Consider the following 11,579-nt stretch of genomic DNA (forward strand, 5'->3'; position numbering starts at 1 on the left):
ACATGGTGAGATTACGTAAGGTATTTGAGGCCCTTAAGTCTGCTGGTCTGGTTATTAATTTAGCAAAATATGAATTTGGTAAGGCAAAAGTTTGTTATTTGGGTCACTAGGTTGGTTTGGGTTCGGTGGCCCCTAAACAAGCCAACCTTGAGGCTATCGTACATTTAAAGAGGCCGTGCAATGTTGGAGAAGTTCGGCGAGTGCTGGGCATGACTGGTTATTATCGCAGATTCGTGCAAAATTTCTCGGACATTGCTCAGCCACTTACCAAGTTGTTGGAGAAAGGGCAGAAGTTTATGTGGTCTTCTCAGTGTGAGGAAGCATTTATTAAACTTAAGATGGTATTAATATCTAATCCAATATTGACTTCTCCTAATTTCCAGAGACCTTTTATTATTGCAGTGGATGCCAGTGACATAGGTATTGGGGGTGTCCTTTTTCAAAGGAACGATATAGGAGAGGTTCATCCTGTATCATATTATAGCCGAAAGCTACTGGCCGCCGAGAGAAAATATTCCACCATTGAAAAGGAGGCCCTTGCCTTGGTGCGTACTCTTGTGCATTTTAAGCCTTACGTGACAAATTTTTCTTATCCCAGAGAAGTATGGACAGATGACAACCCACTGGTTTTCATCGTGCGCATGAAAGGCGCCAACCAGAGAATTTTACGTTGGGCTCTGCAATTGCAAGAGTTCTCGCTTATGATTAAACACGATAAGGGATCGGAAAATCAAATTCCCGATGCCATATAGAGTTTATCATGATTTGTCCCCCCTCTCCTGGCCCTTCTCGTCTCTTCAATTGGTTTGCATTATTTTTAGAGATGTAAGGATGGGTATGAGTGTGTTTCGCTTGGAGTTTGATTTGTTAGTCATTAGGTTTTCTTAGTGATGTATTTGATAATTTGTCTGTTTTCTTTTGAATCAAAGAAAAGCCTGTAGTGACCAAAGTGCGGGCGGTCATACAGTGGTAGTGTCTGTTATGTGTAAACTTAATGTTTTTAACTGAATTTGAGACAGTCAGCGTCTAGTGGTTAATATTTTGTGCTATTATGACCTTATGGTTTATTTTTCAATTATGTTTTCTCTATTGTCTAGGCTGGTAAATTTTCTCTATGTGACAATTCAGTTATTAAAATTCGTTTGTTGTAGTGTTGTTCATGAGAATTCTTATTTCAGGTTTCACCCTGAAACTTTACTTTGTCTTGAGAGATATATGTTAATCATTTTCTCTTTACAGGTTTCATGTTTTGTATAAAGGAAAAAAAAATATTTGAAATTTTTTGTTTTTGTTTTTGGGGAGGAAGGTATTAGAAAGTCTAGATCAGCCTTGTTTTTCTAGGATTAATTACTAGTTTTTAAGAATCATTTTGTGGCAGAATAGACTTTGTTTTGTATGAGAATTTGTTTATTTTATCTTTGAAATTTAAGTGTCCGTTGTTGTGTCAATTTAAGTTTAAGTGTAAAGTGCTTAATTTAACAATTCTCAGTGTGGTTAGGCGCCTCCTCCACGGTTGTTTATATTACTGAACTATCGTTTTAACGATTGGTGTTTTTCTTTACACATGAGTGTTTATGAACGCCACTTGATGTCTGGACTTTGGTGCTCGGACAGAATTCAGTTTGGGCTTGAGCACTCCCCTGATATCATACCTTGAGCAGCATAGTGATTTGGAGTCTGGATGACGATTGTTTGGCAATTCCTTTGTACGATTCTTTGGATTACCCTTTTGATCCTTGCATATATCTGTTGTCTGCAGGTGCTCTTGTCACCTGTGACTAGAGCCAGTTCTGCCTTTCCCTGACGAGGAGGACTTCCCAGGGAATTGTTGCACTTTAGTCTTTAATCAGCTGCTGTGGTTTTCGTAGCTTGCAAGCTCGTGAGGTGGCCTGTAGGGAGGCTGACGCCAGGTAAGACAGAGTGTCTGATTTTTGTTTGGGATTGCTTGCCCCTTTACGGTTATTCTCTGGCGTTCAGGACCTGCCCTGAGAGCTGTTATGACAAGTGAATGACAACCCTAGTTTTGTCTCTCCTCTGATTCATCCACTGAAGTGAGGAGAATTATACATCCTTTGTATCATTTAATCTTTTATATATTGTCATATTCAAGTCATGATTACTTAATGTTTTCTTGTAGGTCTATTAGAGACAAGGTTTTGTGTACTTAGTTTTTTGTTTATAGGTAGTATTTATGATGGTTTTCTTGTTTTATCTACTCCGTCTTCCTTCTTTCTTGGAATTAGTATTCGGGTAATTTTTTGTCCTGGCCAGCAAAATTGTTGGATCCAAATAAGTTTATAATCAATAATCCTCCTGTCTTTGTTAGGACTTAGTTCTTAGCTTTAGGGAATCCAGTGTGATTCAAAAGGAAATGTATTTGTCCTTCTTTGTAATTAAATTATAGTATTTGTCATTTCAACAAGGTTGATCTAAATTTTGTAATTTATAAGTATTAAATATTGTTATGTTTTCTTGAGTGTTTATTTCCGCGGACCTTTAGTATTGAGTTACATTTATTACTGACAACAATTATAATAAGAACTCTTATAACAACTCTATGGGTTATAATAAATTGGCGACCGTGACAGGATTGTTCTCAGGTGTACTTAGTGTTTTGGTCTGTGGAACAGCACTTTGTTAATTTGACAATATTTTCTTTAGTTGTAAAGTATTAACTTTCTCCCCTGCTAATTTTGGTACAATGGAGGATTTTGTGTTCGACCCTGCAGAGTTTTTAGGGTCAGTTGATTGTATAAAACATCTGCCAGTATTAAATAAGACTTCTTTAGTAAGTTGTGCAGCGCATACGAAAAATCAAATGTTGGTAGCTGTTAAAAGTAAAGTTGCTCAAGGTCTGGCTGAGGCAGAACATTTGGTTAGGGAGTATGAGATTCCCGGTAGAAGTGACTCTGAGCGTGAGGGTAGTATGATTAATGATGATGATAGAATAAGTGTTAATGGAGGTCTAACTTTGTTTGAGGATCCTCCCCGGACAGGAACTATTTATGAAGGTCAGGCTAACTTGCCTCTGAAACTAAATGTTTCCATTAATCCGTTCAATTAAGTAGAAAACCGTGCGCCAAAAGATCCTCTGGTTCCTGTTTGTCCTTTGGTGGAGTCCAAGGAGGACGGTGAATTTGATTTAATATGTAAACGGATAAAATTTATGAAACTAGAATTTGAAGAGAATGAGAGGGTGAGGCGGCATGAATTGGAGATGGCCAATATCAATTTAGAAATTGCTAGGCTTCAGGGAACCTCTAATCATTTTAGTACACCTCGGGGCAACTCACAGGACAAAATTAATTTAATGTAGGTACGGCCTTGAAATTGGTGCCAGTATTTGAAGAGTTGAATGTTCCAGAATTTTTCAAGGCTTTTGAACGTGTAGCCACTCAGTTTTCTTGGCCCCCAGAAATGTGGACTGTACTAATTCAATGTAGGTTGGGGGGCAAGGCAATTAGAGTGTATAATGCCTTGGAAGAAGGTATTGCCAGTGATTCCCATAAGGTTAAGGCTCTAGTCCTCAAAGCATATGATTTGGTTCCTGAGGCCTACCGCCTTAAGTTCAGAAATTTTATGAAGCAGGCCTCCCTTACTTATTGGAATTTGCTAGGCTTAAGGAGGAACAATTTAATCATTGGTTAAAAAGCCGCCAGTTGGTCTCTTTCTCCTCTTTGAGAGAACTCATGCTTTTAGAAGAATTCAAGAGGTCATGCAGTAAGGAACTGAAAATTTATCTAGAAGAAGTAAAAGCTCTTCATTTAAGTAATGCCGCTCAAATTCCTGACGAGTTTGTATTGACCCATCGAACTGGGTCTGGTAGTTTTGGGAATAAAGATGTGAATTTTCAATCTGCTAGGCCAGTTAATTTTCAGAGGTCAGGCTCTTTTATGAATACTCGTGGGCAGGGTAACCCACCAGATAAAAATCATAAGCCCGATAGTAACCAGGGAAAAGACTTGAGTGGACAGGACACTCGTGTCTTTTCTGAAGATAATAGGTTGGGTTTTGGCCCAGGTAATATGAATAATAGAGGTAGGGGGACTTATTTTGGGTGTAATAAGCAGGGACATTATCAGGCACAGTGTTATGCCAGAAGAAGGTACCTCCAAAGGAATAATAATAATCCTGTGTCACTAATATCTACTAGTAAACCTGTTATCAGTGAACCCGTAGTTGAAAACCGTCCAGTAGCTAGCACTACTAATGGTAGTCGTAGCAGTAGTCAGTCTTCTAGCAGAAAGGAGTCATGACTACTTTATGATAAATATATTTGGCCTGGTAGATTAATATCTACTTCTAAACCTGTTGGTGTGAAATTTTTGAGGGACACAGGGTCAGCCTGGTCTCTGGTTTTGAAAGAATCTTTGAAAAATTTAGTTGAGTATACAGGAAATTTTGTTGTTCTGGGAGGGTTCCCAAACACTGTTGTTTCGGCTCCGTTAGTGGAGGTCAGATTGTTTTTCCCTGGTTATGATAAAGTGACAGAATTAGCAGTTGTTGAGAGTCTCCCTATTCCTGGAATTGACGGCATTTGGGTAATGATATGTTAAATACTAAAGGACAGGAGTTGTTCCCCATATTGTGTGTGCACGCCTGTCTTGTTTCAGTAACAACCCGGGCAGCAGTAAAAGCTGCAAATTTAATTGATAATGACGATGATTTAATCTTAAGTAGTTTAGAAGTAGACGTAGAGAGGCCCGGGTCTGTAGATAGTAGTGTTAATAGTGTGGTTAGCAATGTTGTGAGACCTAATTGGGACAGGTCTTCATTTATTGAAGCTCAGAAAAAGGAATTTAATTTTGATTTGGCTGACACTGTACATTTGACTAAACCCTGGTTTTGTGTGATTAATGGTTTACTATACCGGATTAGTCGTCCTTTAACTGATAATTCACCATGTAACACATGTTTTGTTTATATGTATTTTTTTATGTTTATATATGTATTTTGTGCTACTGAACTTAAAAATCACATTAGTTTTGCTGTAACATCGATAGTTTTTAACTTATTCTAAATTCAATATTTTCTTGTTACGTATGGAATTTCTCTTTCCCTCTTTTAAGGATAATTAAAGAACATTTATTACTTTTTTCATATATTGAAAATTATATAGGCAGTACAATATTAGAACAAAAGACATTATAAAGCTCTGCATTGTAAATACTTTGATAACTCCTCTTTTATGATCAGAAGTGCTTGGACGATCGAGATTTTGTAGAGTGCATATTTTTATCTTCTCTCATTAGAGACCATATGTAATCTCCCATCATAGCAGTATTCCATCGTCCTTGATATCTTCTTTCCATAGTTGCTATGTCCTGGTGAAATCTTTCACCCTGCTCTTCACTGACATCACCCTTATTTTCTGGGAAGAAATCAAGGTGAAAATGCAAAAAAATGAATTTTCAAGGACACACGACAACCAAGCTTCCTGAAGTTCTCAATAAGTTTTGCTACCAGTTGTTTGTTATTAGGATCTTTGTTATTTCCTAGGAATCCATGGACTACATCACGAAATGCACACCAGGCTTCCTTTTCAATTTTTGTCATCGCTCTTTCCAGTTTCTCCGACTTCAACATTGTGTTTACCTGGGATCCAACGAATATACCACCCTTTATCTTTGCCTCAGATAGTTTTAGAAACATAAGGCGAATTTCCTGAAAAGCTTCTCCTCCAAAATCCAAGGCTTTCACAAACTGTTTAATCAATCCTAGTTTAATGTGAAGTGGGGGCAATAAAACTTTGTTGGAATCTACTAGGGGCTCTCTGTGAACATTTAACATTCCCGGCTGCAGTTCCATTCGTGGGGGCCAATGAACTTTCTTAAAATGATCATCATCAGCTCTGCTGTCCCATAAACAAAGTAAACATGAATATTTTGTGTATCCCCCTTGTAAACCAAGCAAAAATGCAAGCATCTTGAAATCCCCACAAACATTCCATTTGAATTCATCATAATTTATTTTATTAAGAAGCTGTCTGACATTTTCATAGTTTTCTTTCTTTTGTACTGAGTGTGCAAGAGGCAAAGATGGATATTTGTTTCCATTGTGGAGTAATACTGCTTTGAGACTTTGTGTTGAGCTATCAATAAACAGCCGCCAATGTGTAGGATCATGCTTGAGTCCAAGAGCAGTAAACAAACCAGTTACATCCATACAATAACACAGATCATCACTAATGTCAAAGTAAATTTCAAATTGTTCATGTCGTTTCCAGTACCCAGTTATCCTGCAGTCTTGTCCTAGTAGATTCTATTCCTTCAACCTTGATGAAAGAAGTTCAGCTCCTGACTTAGTAAGACCTAAGTCCCTAATTAAATCATCTAGTTCACTCTGATTTGGAAAATGAGGCTCCAAAGTCATTCTTGGTACGAAAACTTCTTCCATTTCTTGGTTTTTGCTACTTGCTGACCCTTCAAATGAAATATCCATTCCCTCATCTACCTGGAAAGAAAGAAATAAGCACATATAGCAACTTCAACAAAGACTTGAATAAAATTAGTACTTAGGAAAATTAATGCAGAGTAAATAATCAAATTCATTAAATGAAAACTTTTTGGAGAATATGATAACAATACTTACATTTTCTGGTGGCTGTGGTACTGGTAAGCAGTCATCATGTGGGACAGGTGCTCTAGATGATGGTATGTCTGGATAATGAAGAGCTTGTCTTCCTTTCACTTTTCTGTACTTTGTCACATCAACCTTGCAAAAAAAACAGTCATCGTGATGGTTCTTCGGTTCTCTCCATACTCTAGGAATGGCAAAAGGCATTGCTCTTCCTGTACCTCTTAGCCATCCTTCTAGAGTAGAATGGCAGCTTCCACATATCACATGAGGGGCCCATGGCTTGTCCTGATCACCCATGGGCATTCCGAAATAGAGTCTGTACGCTATCCACAATTTGGCACCTTTCACAATTTTATGTAATACTTGTTTTTTTCCAATATAATATCCACACACATAGTAAAATGTATCTGGAGAATTTTTACATCCTCTAGTAGCCATCTTACTAAGTAAAGATATCAGAAATAGACCTGAAACAAAATTTGACTCATTAGCGCTGCTCCAGTTGTTCCGTCATTTTCCTTGCAATGAAAAACTGCCGAGAGCACGACACACTACCTCACGCCAATGCTGCTTGCCAATAACTGACTGTACCGACAGGCGGGAAAAAATCACGCATGCGCATGAAGGTTCAAGGTCGGCTCATTCAAATCAGATTTTCCCAAGAAATAAGGCAGGTTACTTTTCAAACAGACCTCGTATTTTTGTAACGGTCGATGATACAGAAAAAATAATTACATTTTTGGAATGGCCGGAAAAAATATATTAATAAACAGTATAAAAATTAATATAAACAAAACTTTTGTAAAAAATTGTTACATAATATGAGCAAGACGTCTCGTATTGAACAAATTGTATTTCCATCCCAATTCTGTAGGTCTGTCTTGAGTCTTGCACACGATGATGCTTTTTCTGCCCACTTTGGTGTATGTAAAACTTTTCGAAAGTTGGCGGAATGTTTTTGGTGGCCAGGATTAAAATCATCTGTGAAACATTTTATTAATGAATGTGAGGTTTGTCAAGTGATGGGGGAAACCCAACCAAATTATTCATAAAGCTCCCTTAAATTCAATTCCTGCGATAGGTGAGCCTTTTGTAGAATTAGTTATTGATGTGGTTGGTCCTTTGCCTAAAACTAAGTCTGGGTTTACCGATCTCTTGACAATTATGGATAGAGCATCTCGATTTCCTGAGGCCTTCCCAATGAGAAGGATAACCTCTAAGGTTGTATTTGACAAACTAATTTAATTCTTTTCCAGGGATGGTCTCCCTCGTACGATTCAAACTGACTGCGGTACAAATTTTACTAACAAGACCAGTGTACCATATCATCCAGAGAATCAGGGGCTGGTGGAAAGGTTCCACCAGACCTTTAAATCTATTTTGAAAAAGTATTGTTATGAACAAGGGGAGGATTAAATTAAATTTTGATAGGAAACCTAAAGCACTGTCGTTTGAGCCCGGAGAATTAGTTTTAGTTTTAAGTACTGACTCTGACAATTTCCTTGAACCAAGATAAAAGGGACCTTGGAAGGTGTTGAAGAAGTTGTCGGAGGTGAATTATGAAATAGAGGCTCTTGGGACCAAACGGAAGTGCAGAATATTCCATATAAATAGGTTAAAACTCTATACTTCTAATAGACATGATCCCCTCGCTATTGTTTATGAGCCTGTGGTTGAAATTATGGATTTACCTTCAGAGGATTTGGAGGATTTGATTTGTCAGGTATCTTCTGATGCTCTTTTTGATAATATTCAAAATTTAGAAGTTTTGAAGGAAGGGGTGGGGCATCTGGAGATTGCTCAAAGGAGGGATGTAATTAATTTAATTTCTTCTTTTCCAGATTTATTTCGGAATTCTCCAGGTCGAACTAATTTTCTTGAGCATGATGTAGACGTGGGTAATGCTTCTCCTGTAAAACAGAGTCCTTATAGGCTGAATCCCTTTAAGAGGGATATAGTTGATAAGGAGATTAAATATATGCTGGAACACGATCTCATCTAATCTTCCGTTAGTCCATGGAGCTCCCCGATAGTCCTGGTTAAGAAGTCCGACGGAAAGTTCCGTATGTGTGTGGACTACCGTAAGGTTAACACACACACTAAAAATGACTCTTTTCCTTTGCCTCGGATAGATGACTGTCTCGATCACATAGGGACTGCTAAGTTCATTACGAAATTGGATTTATTGAAAGGGTATTAGCAGGTTCCCCTGTCTGATCGAGCAAGAGAGATCTCTGCATTTGTAACTCCCTTTGGGCTTTACAAGTATAAAGTAATGCCCTTTGGGATAAAAAATGCCTCGTGTAGTTTCCAGAGGCTTATGAATAGGGTCATTTGTGGTTTAAAGTGAACTGAAATTTATATTGATGACTTGGTTGTATATAGTGATGATTGGAGTACGCACATGGTGAGATTACGTAAGGTATTTGAGGCCCTTAAGTCATCTGGTCTGGTTATTAATTTAGCAAAATGTAAATTTGGTAAGGCAAAAGTTTGTTATTTGGGTCACAAGGTTGGTTTGGGTCAGGTGGCCCCTAAACAAGCCAACCTTGAGGCTATCGTACATTTATAGAGGCCGTGCAATGTCAGAAAAGTTCAGCGAGTGCTGGGCATGACTGGTTATTATCGCAGATTCGTGCGAAATTTCTCGGACATTGCTCAGCCACTTACCAAGTTGTTGGAGAAAGGGCAGAAGTTTATGTGGTCGTCTCAGTGTGAGGAAGCATTTATTAAAATTAACATGGTATTAGTATCTAATCCAATATTGACTTCTCCTAATTTCCAGAGACCTTTTATTATTGCAGTGGATGCCAGTGACATAGGTATTGGGGGTGTCCTTTTTCAAAGGAACGATATAGGAGAGGTTCATCCTGTATCATATTATAGCCGAAAGCTACTGGCCTCCGAGAGAAAATATTCCACCATTGAAAAGGAGGCCCTTGCCTTGGTGCGTACTCTTGTGCATTTTAAGCCTTACGTGTCAAATTTTTTGTATCCCATAGAAGTATGGACAGCTCACAACCCACTGGTTTTCATTGAGCGCATGAAAGGCGCCAACCAGAGAATTTTACGTTGGGCTCTGCAATTGCAAGAGTTCTCGCTTATGATTAAACATGTTAAGGGATCGGAGAATCAAATTCCCTATGCCATATAGATTTGATCATGATTTTGCCCCCCTCTCATCACCCTTCTCGTCTCTTCAATTGGTTTGCATTATTTTTTGAGATGTAAGGATGAGTATGAGTGTGTGTTTGGTTTGTTAGTCATTAGGTTTCCTTAGTGAGGTATTTGATAATTTGTCTGTTTTCTTTTGAATCAAAGTAAAGCCTGTAGTGACCAAAGTGCGTGCGGTCATACTGTGGTAGTGTCTTTTATGTGTAAACTCAATGTTATTAGCTGAATTTGAGACAGTCAGCGTCTGGTGGTTAATATTTTGTGCTAAATTGACCTTATGGTTTATTTTCCAATTATGTTTTCTCTATAGTTTAGGCTGGTAAATTTTCTTTATGTGACAATTCAGTTATTCAAATTCGTTTGTTGTAGTGTTGTTCATGAGAATTCTTATTTCAGGTTTCACCCTGAGACTTTACTTTGTCTTGAGAGATATATGTTAATCATTTTCTTTTTACAGGTTTCATGTTATGTAAAAAAAAAAAATTATTGGAAATTTTTAGTTTTTGTTTTTGGGGAGGAAGGTATTAGAAAGTCTAGATCAGCCTTGTTTTTCTAGGATTAATTACTAGTTTTTAAGAATCATTATATGGCAGAATAGCCTTTGTTTCGTATGAAAATTTGTTTATTTTATATTTGAAATTTAAATGTCCGTTGTTGGGTCATTTTAAGTTTAAGTGTAAAGTGCTTAATTTAACAATTCTCAGTGTGGTTAGGCGCCTCCTCCCCGGTTGTTTATATTACCGAACTATCGTTTTAACGATTTTTTTTTTTTTACATACGAGTGTTTATGAACGCAACATGATGTCTGGACTTTGGTGCTCGGACAGAATTCAGTTCGGGCTTGAGCACTCCCCTGATATCATACCTTGAGCAGCATAGTGATTTGGACTCTGGATGACGATTTTTTGGCAATTAATTTGGACGATTCTTTGGATTACGCTTTTGATCCTTGCATTGATCTGTTGTCTGCAGGTGCCCTTGTCACCTGCGACTCGAGCCAGTTCTGCCTATCCCTGACGAGGAGGACTTCCCAGGGAATTGGTGCACTTTAGTCTCTAATCGGCTGCTGTGGTTTTCGGAGCTTGCAAGCTCGTGAGGTGGCCTGTAGGGAGGCTGACGCCAGGTAAGACAGAGAGTGTCTGATTTTTGTTTGGGATTGCTTGCCCCTTATGGTTATGCTCTGGCGTTCAGGACCTGCCCTGATAGCTGTTATGACAAGTGAATGACGACCCTAGTTTTGTCTCTCCTCTGATACTTCCACTGAAGGGAGAAGAACTATACATCCTTTGTATCATTTAATCTTGTATATATTGTCATATTTGCGTTCTGACTACATAATGTCTTCCAGTAGGTCTATTATAGACAAGGTTTTGTGTACTTAGTTTTGTGCTGATAGGTAGGATTTATGATGGTTTTCCTGTTTTACTTACTCCATGTTCCTTCTTTCTTGGAATTAACATTAGGGTAATTTTTTGTTCTGGCCAGGAAAATTGTTGAATCCAAATAAGTATATAACTGAAATTTCTCCTGTCTTTGTTAAGATTTAGCTTCTTAGCTTTAGGAAATCCAGTGTGATTCAAAGGCCTGTTATTTGTCCTTCCTTGTTATTAAATTGTTATTTGTAGTTTTAACAAGGTTGATCTAAATTTTGTAAATGTTAAGTATTAAATATTGTTAAGTTTTCTTGAGTGTTTGTTTCCGCTGACCTTTAGCATTGAGTTACATTTATTACTGATAACAATTATAATAAGAACACTTATAACAACCCTAAGGGTTATAACAATATATATATATATATATATATATATATATATATATATATATAT

The 11,579-nt window shown here is 37.7% G+C and overlaps 1 protein-coding gene across 1 annotated transcript; it reads right to left on the reverse strand.

The window, feature by feature from the left end:
* Positions 1–5,192: 5,192 nt before the first annotated feature.
* Positions 5,193–7,344, reverse strand: LOC137640443 (uncharacterized). Its single transcript, XM_068372990.1, has 3 exons — positions 6,592–7,344; positions 6,356–6,453; positions 5,193–5,301 (listed from the first exon to the last, which is right to left on the reverse strand). The coding sequence occupies exons 1-3, from the start codon at positions 7,015–7,017 to the stop codon at positions 5,193–5,195; spliced, it is 633 nt and encodes a 210-aa protein (XP_068229091.1). The 5' UTR covers positions 7,018–7,344.
* Between the last annotated feature and the right edge of the window lie 4,235 nt (positions 7,345–11,579).

This window comes from Palaemon carinicauda, chromosome 5 (genome assembly GCF_036898095.1).
Source record: "Palaemon carinicauda isolate YSFRI2023 chromosome 5, ASM3689809v2, whole genome shotgun sequence".
NCBI lineage: Eukaryota > Metazoa > Arthropoda > Malacostraca > Decapoda > Palaemonidae > Palaemon > Palaemon carinicauda.

Bases quoted from the DNA above. Each gene is read 5' to 3' on its own strand.
- LOC137640443 (XM_068372990.1), bottom strand. From the start codon at position 7,017: ATGGCTACTAGAGGATGTAAAAATTCTCCAGATACATTTTACTATGTG. The intron at 6,454-6,591 runs GTAAGTATTGTT...CTTTCTTTCCAG, and splicing joins TACCACAGCCACCAGAAAAT to GTAGATGAGGGAATGGATAT. The intron at 5,302-6,355 runs TTTTCCAAATCA...TATGGAAAGAAG, and splicing joins AGAATGACTTTGGAGCCTCA to ATATCAAGGACGATGGAATA.